We start from the raw sequence: 22,104 nt of genomic DNA, 5'->3' as shown, positions 1-22,104 counted from the left end.
GACATGCACGTAGAGTTCTTTTCAGATCGATCAGTCATATTTTCATCTGATTCACAATTTAGTCGTTAGATACATGTCTTTGATACGAAGCGAGGTCCACAGCTATTTAAAACTATTGTTGAACCCTTTTTAAGGTAAAGAAGTTTTTGTTACATATATCAGCTATAGGAAACGTTCCAATTTTACTGAACATTTCGAAATTTTGGCATTACCCATAGAAAAATGTCGAAATTTTTCCGTCAGGTACAAGAAAATTTCGAAATTTTCTTGAAAGATATGTTCAAGAAGCGGTCGGTTGTAGATTACGTAATGCCCCTGTCACATTACGCGAAAATCGATCGGACGACGATTCTGCCAGCTCAAAATTTTCGTGAGTAAGTCGTCCGGTGTTCTCACGATCATCCCGCGATTTTTCGGGATCGCCGGCGATTTTCAGGAGTTGTACGATGGTCGCGGTGCAGCGAAACATGTTCTTAACATAAGCGACAAGTCGCCAGTGATCTCTGAGTTCGCAGAGCTCGCTACCAAGTTGCATGTAGCGCGTGCAGCTCGTGAAATTTGGATGGCGAACTACGTTTGTTTGCAAATATTAAATTTGTTTTAAATGTGAGGGTAATTCTGACATTGTGGCCCGTGGTAGTATGTAGGCTGACTTTGTCCGCGCATTCCATTAATTGGTTAAAAGGATTCAGACAACAAAAGAATAAACATTTGTTGAACTCTTGCCTTTTGTGAGGATCATTTTGTCTTACCTTGTTCGGTGCAAGAGGTCATGTGAGGTTCATTATTATAGATTTATTCACTGGCGATCGCACGAGCCTCGCTTATATGTGACAGTGACAGTTTTGGGGCGAAAAAAAGCAAGATCCTCTGAAGATCTTAAAATTTGCCGACCTTCCGGCGATCGCGAAGTACGTCCGAAGATAGTACATAATGTGACAGGGGTATAATCAACAGTACTACTACCGTTTGGTTGGTGACACGTGAATTTACCTGGAAGATCACCGGCAGTTCTGCCGTTAAAGCTAAGGGCACAACCCGCCGTACGTGCTTTTTGTCCTTACGTTTTTTGAAAACGTGGAGAAGGACTGGCAAGAGCACGTCACTCGCACGGTTGCTTAGGCAATTTGTATGTGGTCTATATGCCGTGAGCGGCTGCGTGCATAGTTTATTGCGCAAGTGGTGAGTTGTATGTGCTTACAACGTACGATCTCTGTGCGATAGCCACGTTATCGTATGCAGGGGGTACTGCCACGTGCCGCGTACGTACGGTATCCTTACTCGCTCTACGGGACAAGCGCGTCGCCCGTGCTGGCTCGTACGGAGGGTGAATCCGCAGCCCAAACGCAGAGAAAGTTTTTATGCTCTTAAAGCTAAGGGCACAACCCGCCGCACGTGCAAATAAGTGATGTCTACGTGCCAAAATACAGTCAAGCTAAAGGGCAACTGCGTGCTATACGTGCGGACGTGGCCTCCCAAAAACACGTACGGAGAAATTGCACGTACAGCGGATTGTGCCCTTGTGCTACGGCGTGTAACTTACGTACTCTCAAATCCGTTTGATTCCGTATGATTTCGTACGGAGGCGGTACTTACCTCTTACGGATCGTATGCATACATCCATGCAGAAAAGGAAGAGAAAAACTCCGGCAGCAATCCTCTTTCTCTAAAAGATTCCCCTGGATGGAAACTCAGCACAAATTTTAAAGTGTTTTTTTTTTCAATCTCTCACAAATATAGACGGCATGATCTTTCACTTAAAGGAACCGAAAATACATCCCACGAAATTGAACACTACGTCTCAGACTGATCGATGTCGGGTATAAATCATTATCTTTAAAAATCTTTAAAAAGAAGCTATTGATTGTTAAATAAAACGAGCAAAAATCTGGCTTCCTTACTTTTAAGAAAATTCCAATTCACTCAGACGTGATGGGAATTTTTCCCCACAAATTAGAGGAAACTTAAAAAAGAAGAAACGAAACGTTCATCAACAAGCTGTTAAGCAGCTATCTTCAAATCACAAATATCCACATTTTTTAAAGGCACAGATTGAACAAAAAATCATTTAAAACCTACCTACCCTCTTCTCCTCTGAAAGTCCGGTAATTTCATATTCTGCTGCACTAAAGAAACCAAAAGCAGGTCGGTGCAGCGTCTTGGTGTCCTAACCCACCTAAAACATCACCAGATTGCGCCAATCTGTATAGCCTCTTGTCTCCAATCAGGACGCATACGCACAGCATACCGTTGCAGGCCTTAGCTGTGTTTCTGTGCTTTCAGAAGGTTTAATCTTATTTCGTCAGTTATATCTTTTAGTGGATATTCTTATCTATGTGGAAAAGTAACAAATTTAATATATGATTGACATAGTTCTTTTGTGAGGATGTGAGTGGCCCTGAAAAGGGCCGGGATATGCAGAAAAGTCGTCGGTCCTCTTCTTGGCGTTAGACCACTGCTTAGCGGGCGCCGTCTTCTTGGAGGCCCTCTTTGTCGGACCAGATTTCTTGACCGGAGATTTTCTGGATTTCTTGCCGGCATTTTCAAGGTTTCTTGGCCGGCTTCTTGGCGTCTTTCTCTGCCGTGATCATGACGGTGGTGGGGCCTGCGTGCAGCAGGCTTCTTGGCCTTTTGGAGGGACGATGCTAGAGCGGCAATACTACCCTACGTTGTCTGCGTCAGACGTGCCAATGGACCCGACGTCTTGTCACGCCGACGTGACGCAGGAATGGCACGGGATCTTTTCCGATCAATCAGTCATATTTTCATCTGCTTCACATTTTAGTCATGTACTGTTAAGACATGTAAGAAGGCAGGGGCCAAATATCTTTGATACAAAGAGAGGTCCACAGCTCATTTGAAACACTTCTTGAACTCTTTTTAAGTTATACAAAGTTTTTATTACATATATCAGCAATAGAAAATGTCGAAATTTTACTAAACATTTCGAAATTTTTGCATTGCCCAGAGAAAAATGTCGAAATTTTTCTGTCAGGTATATGAAAATTTCGAAATTTTCTGGGGAAATTTCGAAATTTTCTGAGGAAATTTCGAAATTTTCTGGGAAAATTTCGAAATGAAAAAAAATTTCGAAATTCATTTCGAAATTTTCTAGTTTTTAATGAAGCATGAAGACCCCCTGTGGGGTATATTATGATCCATTATGTCACATAGAACCTATCCACAAAATATCTGCCAAGTAGGTATAAAATTAGAAAGTCTAGAAGCAATAGTCCAAACTTGAATGCTCAGTCCAAATTTAATCTGCTCGCTGTTTCCAGTAACTATCTCAAATGAACTGGTCTCACTATCAGGAGTAATCACAGAGGCTATAGTATTTCTATACAAAGCCCTTAAATTACTCTTATGAAACATAGTGGAATACCATACTGTGCTAAAATATGAAACATTACATCTCTGTCAATGGAATCAAATGCTTTACAGAAATCAACAAACAGCAGCACAAAATCCTTGTTACATCTCTTCATCTCTTCAATAATATGGCATATTGCAGGAACTTGTGAAATAGTTGACCTTACCTTAGTTTCTAAATCCATTTGATTCCTCCTAAGAATAGGATCAATTACAGGAGTAAGACTGTTAAGTAAAATTTTGTTATCAAACTACTAGTAGCATGTTGAAGCATATTGACAACCCGCTGCATTCACTTTCTGCATTGTACAAAAGAAACTATAGACTTTCCCCTCTTGCAGCCTCTATTTTGTATTGATTTTTGTAAAACCAGCACCTTAAATTGCTGTGGCTTAACAACCAGATGTGCATGCTGAGTTTCCCCCTGCCTTGTTGCTAGCTCATCCCCAAGAGTTCCACTGGGCCAATTTGCCTTGTGCTTCCTCCCTTTGATGGATGATGTGTGAGGAAAGGGGCAATTTCCTCTGGGCAGCAGCCTTTCGTCTTACATAATGAGACTTGAAGTGTAACAAATAAGTTCTTATCTTTCACAAGCTGGAAGAGCTGTTTTACATGGGGTGATGGAGTGATTTGGACTGCAGCAGAATTGCCATGTTCCACATCAGCAATATAATCTAACTGGAGGAAATGTACGGTAAAGTGTCTGTCCAGATGGTCGATCATCCATTAATAGTATTTAAAACATCAAAATGTACCTCTTTAATTTTTCACCCCGGGAAGAATTGCCCTTACCGTATTGAACTGGCTACATCCCTGATGTGCAAGCAAAATTCAGTTTTAGTGTTTGCTGCTTGCAGCCATTGTGCAATATGAATTATTGTATCACTGTCACTGTAACAGGGCTCAAAATACTGGGTGCATGTGCACCCAGGTGCACCCAAAATTGTAGCTGTGCACCCAATTATTTTCTGTGGGTGCACAGGGTGCACCCAAATATTATCTTATGTTTATGTACATTGTATGTAAAGATATCAAAGAATACTACTATATATCATATTCTTGACATCAAAGTGTTAGAAAGATTATAGAAATGTCAGTCATCATGAAATATCTGTGATAGCTTGTAACTATTTTTTATTACTAGGTTATTACATAAATTTAAGTGGTGCACTCAAAATTTTTTTGGTGCACCCAATTTTTAAGCTGGGTGCACCAGTGCACCTAATCTCAAAATGAATTTCGAGCCCTGCTGTAAATATTGTAGGGTAGCCTATTGGGAGTACATGTGACATAAATTGATTTTTGGAGTGTCTTCCAAATGTGATGTATATCAAACTGAAAATGTTCAATGTACACTATGCATGTCTGTTCCTATCTTATCACTTATCTTGCTTAGCTATGTGACTGATAATGATTGAAAATATATTCAAGAATGATATTCTAGCATTTAATTGAATGCAGCTTCATAGTTTATTAGTAAGAAATGATTCTTGTTGCCAACAAATGTTTTCTTATAAGATTGATGCTCTTACACCAAGAATATTTTTATACTTCAAGACCGAACGTTTTTATTGCCTAGAAATGTTTTTACTTGTAAGATTGATACTCTCACACCTAGATTAAATTTCTTACTTGAAGAACTCAGTTCTTATTGGCAAGAAATATTTTCTTAATTCAAAAACATAATTCCTATGCCTAGAAATGTTTTCTTACTTCTACAATAATTATTGATATTCTTACAAAAATTTTCTCACTTCAAGACTTAGAGCAAACATTTTTATTGCCTAGAAATGTTTTCTTAACGGGGGCCGCCCTAAGATGGTTCCCGTTGCAAGATGGCACGGATTTTTTGCTGATCTTATTATCCATAAGTACACCATGTTTGTTGCCACTGGCTATGCTGATTACAAAGGTAAATAAACCAAGTCCATGCACACAGCTTTAATTTGCATTCCAAGTATACTTTAACATATTTACTTCATGTTTTTTTTTTAAACAGAATTCTAACTGTAATGTTGACAGTGCTGAATCACTGCGGTCACCGGCCTCTGCGTATTGGCGGCTCGTGTCGCTAACTATACGAACTCTTCCAAGCAGTCACACAACTGCCATGATACACATAAATAAAGCTCCATAAAACACTATGAATATGGGTCTTCAAATGTTTGTTGAGTAGAAAAGCAACCAAAAGGAAGCCACCATTGTACTCCCAAGGGAGTGTGGCCGTGAAGGTGGCAGACAAGAGAACGCTCCAAAGATTTATTTGACTGTAACAAATGATTCGTGCTGTCTATGAAAATAAGACTTGATAGAGAGATGTAGATGATATTTTCATATAATCAGACAGAGTTTTGTTGATGTTGGCGGTGTCCTTTTTTTGTAATGGTTTTTTTTTAGTCGGACATTCACAATCAGTGCATTCAGCCCATTGCCCGTAAAAAATACTTCAAGAATACTTTTCTGACATGTTTTTGATTAATAATGTTATACAGTACCCATATTCAAGAAACATAATAGATGCTAGTACCTAAAGGTGGTATTTCACTGCACTTAAGGCATGCTTGGGTTCACTGCGGCACTGTTGTGTTATTTCAGGGCTCGAAATGCTGGGTGCATGTGCACCCAGGTGCACCCAAAATTGGAGCTGTGCACCTAATTATTTCCTGTGGGTGCACAGCATGCACCCAAATATTTTCTTAGGTTTATGTATATAAAGATATCAATGTATACTAGTATACATCATATTCTTGACATCTAGGTGTTAGAAAGAGGATAAAAATGTCTGTCATGGTACTTGTTTAAGAATTTGATAGCTTGTAACTAAGTTTTATCATTAAGTTATGACTTAAATTTAAGTGGTGCACCCAAAAACTTTTTGGTGCACCCAATTTTCTAAGCTGGGTGCACCAGTGCACCTAATCCCAAAAATGAATTTCGAGCCCTGTATTTTTACCGATTTGTTCTTGCACTCACACTGACATGAGGTTACCTGTTGTGTAAAGACTAAATGAAATGAACATTGGAAATCGCAGCATTGTCAATTGGCATGAAAAATCACTGTAAAATGATGAAAATGCCACAAAATGAGATTTATAATGAAAGGATTTCCCTTATGATAATAAATAGTATATTTATATTTCAGCCATACCATAGGTATGGTGAAATATATTGTATTCGTAATGTTTCTTTCTTTCTTTCTTTCTTTCTCCTGTCAAATTTTCAAAGCAATTCATCTCCGCCGTTTCTGGACCAAATGACTTGAAATTTGGCACAAGGGTAGAGTGGGCCAATACCCAAATGTTTTTTTTTTTATTTTTTCATATCTGCTCCTTAAATGATTTTATTGAGGTTTTATTGCAACTTTTGGACCAAGACTGTATATTTTGGCCCCCTGTACCATGGTATTACATCCAAATGACCTGAAATTTGGCACAGAGGTGCCCTAGATACTTATTCAAAGGATCCATGTATAATATGTAGTATAAATCACTTCAAAATGGCTCCTTAAGGAGGTTTTTGTGGGAGAGTTTAGGATAGGTAAGGTTGGAGTGCCGAGGTCAACGACCTCTAGGTCATTCTGGTGTGTCAGGGCCACAGGTGTGCCAGGTAGATCTAATTATCTACCTACCTACCTAGTCCATAGACATCCAGGTGGTTGGTGGACAAGGTGAATCCAATTAATGGCCAGCCAATGAGCGAGCTTATTTTGCTGGAAGAGTCCATTGTTGGACAGGGGGTGTATTTTAAAATTTACTTTTAGACTTTGGTGATAATGCCAATGTTTTTTTTAGCGGAAGTGTTTTCGCACTGATCCACTTGACATAAGACTACTACTGGGACAGTCCATTTTTGCACATAGGGGGGGATTTTAAAAAAATCAGTTTTGGACATGGGTGATGATTCCGAATTCCATTTGTTAAATGGAAGTTTACCCCCACCTGAAGACTGTACATGAGGAGGATTCGGCAGCCAATCAGCAAGCCTTGTTTTATCTGGAAGAGCCCATTCATGCACGGGGGACTTTTTTTTAAATTCAGTTTTGGGACTGGGTTGCTTCTTATACAAAGGCCATGTACTGTGAGTATTTCTGGACTTGTCTATTGTGCAATTTCAAACAGGGTGAGCTGGGAGATTCCATTCTTCGACGAAGGGGGTATTTTTTAAAAATTCATTTTGTGGACTTCGCTGACTATTTTAGCTGATATATTTTTGGATCGCTCCACTTTACATAGGGGTATAACAGGAAGAGTTGATTCTTGCACAGAGGGGGGATTTTTTGCAAATATGGTTTTGGACGGCTGATGATTCCAAATTCCATTTCTTAGCGGAAGTGTTTTTGGAGTCGTCTATTCTTGAAGGGGTTTTTGTAAGATTCATTTTTGCTCATAAGTGTGATTAGCAGTTAGAAGTCATTTTAAGCAGAAGTGTTCCATTTTTGCACATGAGTGATTTTGGAACAGTCTATTGTTACATGAGGAGGGAGATGGCTGAAATATGCTGTATTTGCTCTCAAGCAAATGTCGGCCTTTCTAGTACATGATATGTTATAAATAACCTTGAAAGACTTTTACAGTAAAATAAGTGACCCAAATTAGATGAACAGACACAAACCTTATACCAGATTTGACTTGATCGATTATGTGTTTTGCACCATGTAACGTTATATGTGATGATGACTGTATGTTTATAGGTCTGTTCAACAATTTTCAAATTTCCAAAATGAAAAAGTTTTGATATTTCAGGGATTGCAGATTAGGGCTTAATTTTGCATATTCAATGAGGAAAATCTGTATTTGCAATGTTTCCATTATACATGTAACATTGTGTAGTTTGTGGCAGGTTGAAGATTGGCAGATATCAATTATGAAAATATGTACCTAATTTGCATAATTGATGTGCAATAATTCTTCTAAGTAGTAAATGATTGGATTGTCAACATTGTGATCTGTGTAAATTAGTTAAAGGTGTTACAGTACATATATAGATTTTGCAAATAGGAAAGTCATTTGCATAATCAGAATGGACATATGAGGTCTCGATTTCCAGTTCTTTGTTTGAAATGTAAAGGTTTCAGTGAAGATTTTATTACCGTTGCCAAGAAGTAGGAATGCAAACCGTTGCTATGTACCTGTACTGTACTGTGAAAATTGATGTGGTACAGGTCCAAATTACTGGATCATGAAGTGCCAGTACTGCAAAGAAGTTTATGCTGCCTTATTTTTGTGACTGAAAATGCATGAATCCTACCACAAAGACGAAAATTTATCTCTCCAAAGGACGCTACAACTTGAAATCAGAGCCAGCTTAAAATGTTTCAGTTCATCTCCTTAACTACTGGCTTCATGAGGACCCCTAACCTCGCCAGCATGTCACCTGGGGGCAGCCAAACTAATATGCAACAGGTATCAGGCGACCTGTACCTAAATCTCTGTAACAGTACCTGTACTTAAACCTCATGTTATCTTAAGGTATGCTGCCCTACCAAGAAGCTTCACAGTGTTTTCAGGTCAGGAGCAAATTGCATGAGGAAATTTTGTTAATCAGACTGATAGAATCCATGATTCAATGACATCACAAATTAACTGCACCTTGCAATTATGCAAATGAAGATTCAAGGTATTTCTTTTCTTCAGTGCAAGAATGCTGATATCCATCCATTCTTGATGGTTTTGCCCCATGTTTTCCAGGTGAAGAAAGGGCTGGAAAGCTTGTACAAGAAGGTGGAGAAACACCTGTGTGAGGAGGAGAACCTCAACCAGGTAAGAAGGATTTTATATTCCCCCAATTTCAACCTACATGTACCAATGATCACAACTGCTGCTTTTGTTTTATATACACCAATATCACCTTCATCAGCCCTAAAGTCAGGCTACAGCAATATTTTTTCTTGGTTCCAATGTTAGACAAGGCTTTATGGAGTGAAATATGTACTAGCCTGGCTGCGACCTCGGGTCGATAATGTAGGTATGTAAAGTTTAAAAAGAGAACAAGGTGAAAATAGAGGCTTGAGAGGAGAAGAAATTCTCTCTGAATATGTGTGTTCCATGGTATGAAGGTAGCAGAACACTGTTTGTGGCCTATGGGGATTTCTATAGGTGACTGACATCAACGTGGACAAAATTATAATGGGGTGTAGTTTTGTAGCACTGTCACAGCAAACTAATATGTTCAAGTCAAGGGTATGACCTACAAAATTGCTGAAAACACAAAAAATTCGTCGTATCCATTTTTTTCATTATACTGCTGCTGGGATCCCTGTCACAGGGGTAGGCAGCAGTCAGATAGTCTTCACACTGTTCTTCCCTGCGGCTGGTCTGTCCAGTGAGTCCAGCTCTGGGCTTCAACTTCATGGTTTGCCTCGATGGCCGGACCCTACCTTCCACGCCCACAAGTTAGCCAAGCCCGCAACGCTACCGGCTGCTCGTCGGTGACTGCTACGGGCACTGCCTGTGCGACCTGTATCATCTGTATGAAAAAAAGTTTTCCAAAATGAATTAGGCCCTCTATTATATTGGGTCATGCGGGGCCATGTGGAACTGCAGTCGACTCACCCTGCCAGTCAGCTGTTAAGGTCACGTGGATTGATACACCGAATGGGCAAACATCATGATCTTATATATACGATCTGAAAGTCGACTCATTATGGTGATATATCTACATGTATGTATGAATGTCCTTTCACTTTTGACCAAAATGATACACTTATTACTCATTGACAAGTGTCTTCATGCCCAACAGTTGTGACTGAATGCCTCTTCCCATCCTGCAGGTGGTGTGGCGGTCCATGCAGGAGGAGTTCATCAGTCAGTACAAGCACTTCGAGGACCTGATCAAGCGCTGTTACCCAGAATCTGGCATCACACTGGAGTTCACCATCACAGATATCCTACAGTTTTTCTCAGACATCGCACAGTCACATTAGGTGGCACAACCTGGGACAATATTTCAAGATGATATATTCCATGACTAAAATTGATATTTACGAAAAAGAACATGTTGAAGTTGCATAAGGAATGAAGGGATGTACATAGTGACAAGTGAAACATACATTGTAGTTATTCAGATTTTAATTTTATTACAAAGTGAGACCTGTCGCCATCACTTCCAAATTGATGATAGCCTGCTGTGTAATTTTTACCTCAAGTGAGTTGTAGTCCTTGTTTAGGGAAAGGTCTAAACGAAGAAATATTGAATAAATAGTTTAAGAAAATGTATTTCCAGGTGATTACATGACTTTTGTATGTAGCAAATCACTATCACAAAAAATGGATACGACATAATAATTATGATAATGTGTGGCAAATTTTGATGTAGTGTCATTCCCTTAAATTGGTTCTTAGATTTGGTTGCTTTTTTTATTTGAAATAATAATGTATCATTCATACATGTAGTTTTATCAACCCAAATATGGTCTTATTTTGGTACCAAGAGGTGAAGAAAGTCCTTATGTAGTTGTTCAGACGTAATTGTTACACAGCTTGACTTTATGGCTCCTGTATTACATACATTGTACATATATATATATATATATATATATATATATATATATATATATATATATATATATAACATTATGGATGCCTGTTTTTAATCATTTTGCAAGCTCATTCCCTTTAGTTCGACTAAGCGACATAATGCCTGGTCAGTGACCTTTAAAGGCCTCATGCCTCAACTAGCCCCAGGTCTGCTGGGTGGTTAACGTTCTACATGTTTGTCACTGGCTGGGCTTTATGTCATAAAGGGCAGGTCATGAAATCAATTAGCATTGTCATGAAAATCATGTTACAGATATCAAGTAAAATTAGATGTCTCAGAGACCTAGGAACTGCAGATCGTGCTCATTTGAATTTCTCCAGCTGATTCTAGAATATGACAGGTTTGAAAATTTCAAACCCTGACTATTATTAAGTAGGAGCAGGAATTATCTGAAATTTGTCATTATAAGTAAATCCAAGAAAACCCATCTCACATCATGTTCTGTGTGATGAATATGTGGAGAAGAGCCACACCTGTAAATTTACAATGTGTTTAATATGACATAATTACAAAGTACATTAGTCAATTTCAGTCACCTCATATTTTCAGATCATCGCGACTCAACAAGACTGGATGGTCAGTTTCGTATTTGGTAAGTTTTGACGAAACCTGGGAAACGATTAGATCTTTAGCCTCTGAATCGGGTTCCCTTGATACTACAGTAGAACATCCGGTTCGTGTTCTGATATCTTGTCACGATTTTTAGGTGGTAAATAACTCTTGTGCTCGGAAAGAAGTGACATAAGCCTGGGCCAATTCTGGAATAGCAGGGGCATTTTGGTAAAAAAAATCCAAAGAGAAAAAATCAAATCGGATTTTCATGATTTCTGTTACGTAGGTAGCATAGATAATGGTCAACAAAACGAAGTACAAATCATATCGCATGCCAAACAGTGGAACGATTTGAATTGTGATCGATAGAATTCCGAACTACTTTGAATTCTATCATAGCATTTTTTTTCAGTTTCATCATGTCCTGAACATGATATGGTCTTGACATTTGGCAAGCAGATGACGTCAGGACAAAGGGGCTGAGGTTTGGGCCCCCAACATTTGATTTGCAAGGGCGTTTCTGTCAAAATATTACGTCTCCTCTTTCCAGATCACATATGCTGTAGATATCCTTCGTCAGGAAGCCATTGTCGCATTTCCTCATTAATTATGTAAATAATGTGAAAATGTCAAGTCCTAATTTGCATACTTTATACCGTTACATACCATCAAAGTCATGAAAAAAAATCATGAAGATCGAAGATTAATTCATCCCTTCTCGACTTATTCTGTTTCAAAGTCTACAACTAAAACGCCCCTCTCCAGTTCCGTAGATACCCCTTTTCAGTTCCATAGCTAGAGGTCCCAAACTTAGTAAAGAGGCTTTTTTACACAACCAATGCTTTATTCTCTCCGACGTTACGTACCAACCTGATGAAACTATTCACGGAGGTCCCAAACTTTTGTCAACTTCCTCCCGACCACATTGCTTGTCTAGAACGCAAAATATCAAAACCATAGCCATATAAAGCAGTCATGGGGACATACATCAAACCATTTTGAGTGTTCATCAATACCTATTTACATTCTAAGTATCAAGACAATCCATCCAGGCACTATCGAGTAATCTTGTAGATAGACAGACATTTACTAAGGCTCCTAAAAACATTCCTCGCGGCGAATTTTCATGACCCTGAACATCACAGCCCAGCCCACATCCAAAGCATGCCAAGTGATGTTGATAACCTCGTGACCTACTGAAGCAAAATAAAGACCTCTGCTCACGTGATTTTAATCAAGTATGAAAAAATCAATAAAACATTTTTAAAAAATCAATAGAGTACTTCAAGAAATAAAATGCTATAAAACATCAACAAAATGCCATACCAAGAACGGACTCTACATACTAGTACATATGTTATGATTGTAAAAAGGAAGGCGTTTGGAGCAATGCTCATGTAACTTAAGTGTTGTGATAACTACGGTATTACCGATCACATATTAGAGTCCAAATTCATCTTAAAAGTTTATTTTAGCCGCCCTTGTCTTGATTTTGCACTGTGATTAACACAGCATTGTGGACACACTGTTAGCGTGTCCGAAATAGTTCTTAGTTCACTACCTTCTTGGGTTACTTTGTTTGAACACAGGCGGGCTTACAACCTGTTGACCCCTGTAGGTGCCTTGCCAACAGTTTGTTGACAGAGGGGGTCACGTTTCTGCACCACTTGTCGCGGTGGGGGACACAGCCTCCCGCCATGTCAGGGTAAGGTGGGCGGCAACTCTCCATACCTCCTGAGCTGATCGGTACGTTCTAGTCGCAGTTTCGTAGTTTTTCGTAGGGACTTACTAGTAATAGACGTGAAGAATTTGATGTTTAGTCGGATGCATTGACGGCGGCTTGCTGTAGCTTTTCCCATGGGTACAGATAATATAATGGATACATAATAATAAGAGCACGTTTTGCATACGATTTGTCCGCATTCAATGTCAGATAATTTGCCAATTCTGTTTTTGAAAACATGCCTGTCTACCGTTAGTAGCCTTGGCGGACACCTAGAACAACATTGGCTAGACTTCTACACTACGGTATACGTAGCACTTCGCACAATGCAGTAACAGGTGTGCTCAAGCCAAAGGCCTGGTATACAGCCAGAAACTCGACCATATGAATAACCGTCCTCATTTGTGTAATAAGAATGAATGTTGGCAATAGAATCGCATCTACAAAACTCGTGTTGTAATGTGTTCAGCCCCATCAGACAAAAGCCCCAGAGCTAAACCCCATGCCGTCACGCGAGAGTAACTATTCGCGATGTAAAGGACATGTCCCACCCTGACTGGGAATTTCCACTACCCCCTGGGTCCTATTCGGACTACTCGTAATGGAAACGAATCGAAGCTATAAAATTCAGCAATCACAGCGACCAGCGACGATATAAGGTGTTGATGTCGGCTCTTTCTTGGTCATGGGGCATGCCGTTTGTATGCTCTATGTGGCGGTTCAAATAGCTTTTTGAAATGAGGGCTCAAGAGACTGGGTTAGTGTTGCCCATTGAGTAGAAGGTTTGGGGGCCATACGTTATAATGAAGGCTGTGACGTGGAGTGGCTTTGGTATGCAACTAGCATTGTCACCAAGTGGTTGCAAGAGGCGCACTCCAGATAAGACCCATGCCTAATATCCCCACTGGCGTGTATATGAATATGGGGTCTGAAAAGACGTCTTCATTCAGCACCATTGAGACTTTATGCTTTCACTTGTATGACCCCTACGATCCCTGCAAATTGGAAATGATGTGGAAACAGACGATTTATCCATAAAGATGCCGCGTACAAGACTAAGTGCCTGTCAATTATTGTCCCTTAAGCTAAGGTCACAACCCGCTGTACGTGCAACTGCGCGCTGTCTACGTCCAAAAGGTGGACAAATTTTGAGATCCTTACGTACCGCCTCCGTACGAAATCTTACGGAATCCACTGGAGCACACAGACACGCCGTAGCACCTAAAGTGCAGAACTTTGTGTTTGTGCTGCGGAATCACCACCCGTACCAGCCAGCACTAGTACGGGCAACACGCGTACCCTGTACCGTGCGAGTAAGGAAACCGTACCTAAGTAGCATCCGTGTCAGTGACGTGCCAGGCCTTCTCCACATGTTCAGAAAAACGTGGCTGACGTGCCCTAAAAACATACGGGCGCGTTGTGATCTTAGCTTAAACGTGCTTAGGTACTTGTAGTTACAGCAGGTCTGCTATAATGAATATAGAATAATAGAATAATATAAAGAATAATCACTTATGAAAGTAGCGTTTCAGAAAATATCGTCCGATAACCTCGACGAAATTGTACGCGTGTTTTACAACTAACAGTTATGTCATTTGTATCACCGCGATTTGCCAACAGGTATTACCAAATCCGATTCACCACAAATTTAATCAAACAAGTAACCGTAGGTTGCACAGTCTGTGACGTAATAATGTTTTGTCAGTTGTGTTGCTTGCAGTGGTGTGTTTATCATTCATAACAATCATATTCCTCTAATAAACTAACAACCATTTGTCCGCGGCATCAGATGTTGCCGTAAATTTACCATAAACAGGTGATGATTATTATGCTCAAAGTAGAACGAAATTTGTCAGGAATACCAGAGACAATTGGTCCACGATGTCAGCTGTTGTCGTTACACCACACATGATACGGTGAACACCTGTTCGATCGCATCTGTAACTTCCGCGGCGTCAGTTATAACTTCATTTGTATATTACAACGATCATGATATTAACAGCCCCAAACATCGAATACGATGAACACAAAGAACGAAACGAAACCCAAACTATCCAAATTACAGAAGAGAATATAACGGTGATTTTGGGAAATATTACGAGCGGACGACATGCAAAAGAACTTACTTGACTGCCACACGACAAGTCACGTAAATATCCGATACAACTCGATCTATCCCGATGTATGACAGTTCCAAACATACAAACGGGTTTTCGCCATACAAACAAGAAACACAAAGCCTGAACAAGATACAAACACATCTTTAACACAAATAAGGCAACAAAAAAAATCAACCAATACCAAAACTGTAACGTTACCAAACAATTCTGTCATGTCGGTTAAACGTTCACATTGATGCAAAATATATAACAGCTAGAGTTCGACGAACACATCCCTTCGCCAAATAATCATGCCTCTATTTTTAAATAAAGGCATGATAAAGTCTTAAAAGACTTTAAGGTCTTCTTCCTGTATTACTAAATAGTACCTACCCCAATAGCAAATAACTGCATGAACGTGTGTTCCTCACTAACCCACAAATGCTACCAAAAGCAAGACTGTGACCACAGATAACCTGGTAGCATCCCTTGTCAATCAGAATTTCATGCTTGTCAGAGGATGTTCTCCCCAGTGTAATAGCTCACAAGGCTCCTCGAGCAAAACATCTGAGAAACAGCTGTGTCCATAGATATAGGTCAAAATGAGATATATAGAAAACAGTATATTTTTGTTAATTGGCCACTGATTGCAATAAAATGCATCTTTCCATGCAGATTATCATCTACCTTTCAGCCAAAAACAATGTAAACAAGTTTGAAAGTCCTATATGGAATTCAGTGGATTTCTGAACTTTCCTCATTGATTACGAAATCAGCTGTTCATTTGCATAATTAGTATTACATTATGTAAGTCATCACTTAGGCTATCTACCACTCAAAAATCACGACAACAGCATGTTCAGAACACGAGATGTCAAACATTATTTTGCTGCAGTACCTTAGGAAGCCGCTAGGGGGCCCACTATGATACTCCACCTTCGTTGTCCTGAACCCCACTCACCTATAGGTACCAAATATTATCAAGACCCTTTCAAGGCTTCTCCAGTCATGCATTCCACAAACAACCGGACGCACACACTCGGCCTGCTACCGTCCTAACGAGAAATGCTACGCCAACTATTTTCGAACACAACCTTCCTTTCCGCAACCGCTACTAAAATACCAAATATCATGAAAATGCCTACACAGTTTCTTGAGTTATATGCTGTTGGCATGGATTTATGAACTTTTCTCATTAACCATGCAAATTAGCTGCCGATTTGCATAATTAGTATTACATTGTGTAAGTCATCACTCATTCTATCTAACGATACATACCAACAAATCCTGATTATCCGTCAACATGTTCTCGAGTTATTCTCGTCCAAAGTTTGAAAAGGAGATCGGTGCCTGCAGTTCCCCAAAAGCCGCAAAAATCCAAACTCACAGCACTTACTCTCTGCCCCAAAGGCTATATGCCACTGAAAAATCTGGACAGCATGTCCAGAACACGAAGTGTCAAAATTAAAAGTTTTGCTGCAGTACCTTAGGCAGACACTGAGGGACCCATTATCGAACTTGACCTTCATTTTCCTGACCCCTACCCACCTACCATTCCAAATATTATCAGGATCCATTCAAGGGTTCTCGAGTTATGCTGTTCACAAGAACGCGGACGCGCACGTTTGGCCCGCTACCGCCCTAAGGAAAAAAGGCTACGCCAACCATTTTCGAACACGATCTTCCTGTCCGCAACCGCTACTCAAATACCAAATATCATTAAAATCCATATACAGCTTCTCGAGTTATATGCTGTTGACCTAAATATAGGGAGACAACATGAGGCCTTAACTGAAAATATAACCTCGGCGAAGTTACCATATATTTCTGTACATACTAACAACATCAGCATAACACAAGGGGCAGCACGAAACAACTAACAGCGCACACAATAGATAATTATAACAGACCAGGTCCTAACCAAGTATATAAACACCGAAATAGTTGGTCGACGACGTCAGCTGTCGTTACATCACACATAATACGACTAACATCTGTTCAATTACATTTGTAACAACACATAATCCACCCTATCTGCTTGGAGATAAGCTGACTACCAAACGCCAAAGCAACATATGCCTGTTCCACAATACCGAAAATATAGGGGTGATTTCTGAATTATTACATCGATTAGAATAATAGCTGCCGCGGAAAAAAAAGTTCATCATCACACAACGACATCGCACAGACGACATGCCAAACCACATACGAATGCGGCAAACGGAACACAGAGATATAGGTGCGAACACTCAACACATAAACCGTTCACAATACTCTGTCGATGGAAGTTACCCTCCAGTCACAGAGTAACAAGGGTTAACCGGTTTCATTTTCCTATTACCTGTGACAGTAACCGCGAGACTTGTTTTTGAAGATATGGAAATGAAGTGCAAATAATGATAATAATGACATATTTTTCTTTCCGATACATAAAGGGAGAAATGGAAGTGTACTGCAAAGCTGGAAACAGTAGAACACATGGCCTTCAAGATGATTGAATTCTGAAGACAAGGAATTGACTGGAAAGAACTGTGTTGTATAACTGTGTTGTGCCCACAATGATACAACGGAAAGTTCATCCCATTGCCGCCATTATCAAGTCAGCCTTGAATGGCAACAATAGCAACAACCATAACCCGAACCGCCACGTTCACTTTGAGGATCTTGAGCCTCAAGTCGTCGAGATCTCTTCCACCAATCATGGCGACACGACTCTCAACAGACCACTGCCGTACCCGGCGCATCGTCAGGGACCGCACCCTGTCGCAGAGCTCATCAAGGATGCCTTTAGCAATACAGACTCGGACAGCGAAGATACCGACTGCACAGATGATTCAGAAACCAAGAATCATGTCGCACCGAAGTCACCACATCCCGGGCATCACCTCACGGCTCACAGGAATTCACTGGACATCGCCATGTTACACCAGAAACAGTCGGAAGGCCCCATCCACAAGGTTCGACAGGACTCCCCCTCAACATCCTCCGGCACCTCTCCCACTCCCACCCGTAAGGTCACATTCACGATTCCAACAGCTCTACCTCGGTCCCCTTCGGAATCGTCACTCGGTAGTGCCGACGTCCCCCCAAGTCCTGTCAGTCCGCCGCCAAAGATCGACGTCTTTGTCCCGCCAAAAGACCTCTCGCCGCCGCACGACGGGCGCGCGGGAGACCTGAAGGACTGGCGGGTGTGCGCGCTCAACTTCACGGTCCGGGACTTCCTGGAGCCCGCGGACCTTGTAGAGCCGTGCGTGTGGCGGGAACGGGTGGTGCCGTCTCTAGTGGTCAGGCTGTGGTCACGTGCCAGCAAAAGGTACCTCAGAGTTCTGGACAGCGGAGATGTTTATGGGAGAAGCAGTTTTGGTCCGACAGGTAGGTGGTCTCAAGGTACAAACAGACAAAGAAGTCAACAAACAAGCACTGGCTTATTGTCTGGTGTCTTCTCAGGTTCTCAAATGTCATGTCATTGTTATTTTATTATTATTATTATTCTTTTATATCTTGCATAATATCCGTTATAAAAATTCTGCTGCTGTTAACATAGTTTGACTGAGACCTGATGCTCGCATAGTTACGTTAATCGTAAGCTAATCTATGGAATAGCATGATTGAATTTAATCGGCTCTCAAAGGTATGATGACTGATGTTGATTAAAGTATGATCTGCTTTCCTATCATAACCCAGCATTGCTTATGTATATTATCGTTGTTATGTTGCCTTCAGGACATTTCCGGTTGATTCAGGTGGGGCGTGTTTCTCCACATCAGCCCGTAGTGATCCTACAGTGCACCGCCAACCCTGACAGACACCTGGCGGTACAGCACAACCGACTGGTGGGGAATGTAAGTAAGCACATCCGGGACCCGCACACAGTATGACGTGTTTGCGGCCACGTGAGTGAGACGTAATCTAGCGTCCCCGTGTGGGTTGGTCATATGTAACGTTATGCATATCGTAAGAAATGCTCTCAAGATTTAATTTTCCTTTTCACTTAACAGTTTTTAAGTGACATCATAATTCATTCATTTTGTTCAGGGTAATGGCGGTCTCCAAAGTGAGTTCATCGTGGTTCAGAATGAAGCCGGCTTCAGCACGTTGGAGGCTCGGTGTGCCCCAGGTCAGTACCTCGGGATCCGACCGAACGGCAACGTCATGAAGCCCGCTGACGTCCCCGGAAGGAAATCGATGGAGGCACAGCTCGTCATCCAATCAGAAGCGGCCAAAATCTGATTCGTTTACAGTTTGTTTGGATATGTTTCGTTTCTGAGGCTGTGTTAGTAATAGATTTCAATACATGAAAGCGTAAACGAGTGATTATGAAGGTGAATATGATGATAGCATTCTACACACAATCACATACACGCATACGGAATCACACACACACATACATACATACACACGTGCGCGCGCACGCACGCACGCATACACACATACACACACACACACACACACACACACACACACACACACATACGAACAACACAAACAATTAGATATGCACACTCATATTTCATCTAAAATTGTACGTTAATGGCAAAGGCCTTCCTTTCGTGACTATTGATTTCAAATTTATGTTAGAATGTTTTAACTCATCCAACCCCCTTTACAGATAAAAAGAAATATTCAAAATTTAAAGGAATAGTAAAGCAAAGATAGCGGACCCAAAATGTATTAATATTTCAGCTACGGGAGTTCACAAATATGTGGCTTCATGTCCTCCAGGCTAACCTATATTTTGCACCCATTTTGTCGTGTTCTCTACTTTGTACGCGAGGTTTTTTAATTACAGGGTTGGGTAGCGGGGAGAAAGCCATCGTAGTAAAATAAGTGTGGCAATAAAAAACTATTGCCCTGGTGATGGTTTTATTGTTTTTAAGTATTAATGATTGTTGTTGTAGGTGTGTTGTATTTGTGTTCTATCCTTTCGCCTGGCTGTATATATGAAGATTGTTTTACGCGATGGATGTTTGTAGGGCAGTGTAGAAAAACGACCTCTTGTGACGAGTGACCTATCATAAATGTTTCTCATTGATTATACAATAAAGGTCCTCATTTGCATAAAGACATCAGTTGATCATCTCTCTACCTAAATAACAATGTGTTCAAAGTATGAAAGTCTTAGCAAAGATAGCTATTGTAGCTTTGTCTCGTAGATTATGCAAATGAGACCCTAATTAGCATGACTTACGTCCGCACGTTTATCTTAAAGGGGCATTCCACTCCACACGGGAGTGTTATTTTCCGATAGATATTACGAGGGGTGATCAATAAGTTCTCGGCCTAACCCAGAAATAACAAGCACAACTCAGATTTTGAGGCACAACTTCATAGTATGAAGCCTTTTATCAATATCCTCCAAATTTCAAATCATTGCAGTCATTACTTTACAGGCATTCGTTTCTTGCAAATCAGAAGGTAAGTGGCGAGAAAAAAGTGGTGTGAATTGTGATCAGACATGTGTGGGTCGAGTTCCCCATGCCGTAAATTAACAAAAGACATTGTCAAATGTTTGATAATGATTCTCTTCCTATTTCAAGCAAAAAGACTTGGGTGTCTGACTTCCCTCAGCGCAATTTGACCCGCACACCTCAGGTCAGGTCAATATTGTCCACGTTTTTTCCTTCTCTCTTACCAACGTTACTGGGTGTCGCCTGCAAAGAAATGATCACAATAATTTGAATTTTGGTACATATTTATATAAGACTTTATACTTGACATCTATGCTTCAAAAACTGAGCTGTGCTTATTATTTCTCGGTAAAGCCGCTGACTTATTGATAACCCCGCGTACATGTATAAAGTCTTATATAAACGTGTACCAAAATTCAAATAATTGTGATCATTACGTTGCAGGCGACACCCAGTAACGTTAGGTAAGGGATAACGAAACAAAAGTGGACAATCGATCTGCAACCTGAGGTGTGCGGGTCAAATTGTCTGATCACACTTCACTCTTCTTTTTCTCGCCACTTACCTTCTAATTTAGAAAAATCGAATGCCGGGAAAGTAATGATTCGAATGATTTGTAATTTGGAGGAAATTGATAAAAGGCTTCATACTATGAAGTTGTGTCTCAAAATCTGAGTTGTGCTTGTTATTTCTGGGTTAGGCCGAGAACTTATTGATCACCCCCCCGTAATATTAGGAAGTAATAAACTTCACATTATACGATAAAGTACCCAATTGCTCCACGTGCCTCAAAAGCATTCAGTCTTCTACTAAACTCCCCAAGTACCCTCTAATTGAATTAATCGTATGACTGAATACAATGCAAAACATTTAGGTAAGGTTACAAAACTAATTTAAGGATCGCTAAGAAACGTAGCCTATCCTAATCAAGTATCCCTCCGCTTCAGTGTAGAAGACATCTCACGTGTTAGGTATGGGGATTGATATCGGGTGTTAGTGGGACGTCCTCCACTGACGGAGCAAAACTTCTCAGCAACGAGAAATACTAAATGGCCGGGGCGGGGTTTTTTTTTTTTTAAACTTTCCCCCCATCTCCTTCCCTTCACCAACCCATTTATTAATACCGCTCACGTAACTCTTACTCTTCATGCCATTGCTTCCTTCTCGCTTTCCTGCGCTCGGCATTCACTTGGACTGTCTGGATGGATTTCCTTTGTTCTGTGCATATCATACCCTGTATACACGTGGCAGGCATCACCTGTTTCCCTTAATCTTTCTCACTTGTTCTTGATTAGATATGTTAACTTTCTACACCTGCGCTTGGGATTACTTGATTAGAATAGTAGCCTATCCTAATCAAGTATCCCTCCGCTTCAGTGTAGAAGACAAGACATCTCACATGTTAGGTATGGGG

The 22,104-nt window shown here is 40.5% G+C and overlaps 2 protein-coding genes across 2 annotated transcripts in view; both read left to right on the top strand.

Annotated features, from left to right (window-relative positions):
* Positions 1–11,458, top strand: part of LOC118418794 (exocyst complex component 1-like) — a gene marked incomplete in the record, with an annotated part of 91,378 nt that extends 79,920 nt beyond the window's left edge. Inside the window, 2 exon segments of the mRNA XM_035824836.1 lie at positions 9,060–9,131; positions 10,142–11,458. Of these exon segments, the coding sequence (XP_035680729.1) occupies positions 9,060–9,131; positions 10,142–10,294 (225 nt within the window).
* A 1,600-nt stretch (positions 11,459–13,058) lies between these two features.
* LOC118418797 lies at positions 13,059–19,582 on the top strand. The gene is made up of 4 exons (XM_035824839.1): positions 13,059–13,206; positions 17,718–18,654; positions 19,006–19,124; positions 19,318–19,582. Exons 2-4 carry the CDS (start codon positions 17,841–17,843, stop codon positions 19,510–19,512), a joined length of 1,128 nt encoding a protein of 375 aa, XP_035680732.1. The 5' UTR covers positions 13,059–13,206; positions 17,718–17,840; the 3' UTR covers positions 19,513–19,582.
* The last annotated feature ends 2,522 nt before the right edge of the window (positions 19,583–22,104 follow it).

The sequence above is a fragment of the Branchiostoma floridae genome, chromosome 7 (genome assembly GCF_000003815.2).
Source record: "Branchiostoma floridae strain S238N-H82 chromosome 7, Bfl_VNyyK, whole genome shotgun sequence".
Lineage (NCBI taxonomy): Eukaryota > Metazoa > Chordata > Leptocardii > Amphioxiformes > Branchiostomatidae > Branchiostoma > Branchiostoma floridae.
The sequence above is the reverse complement of the archived record's forward strand: the minus strand, read 5'-3'. Positions and strand labels throughout refer to the sequence as shown.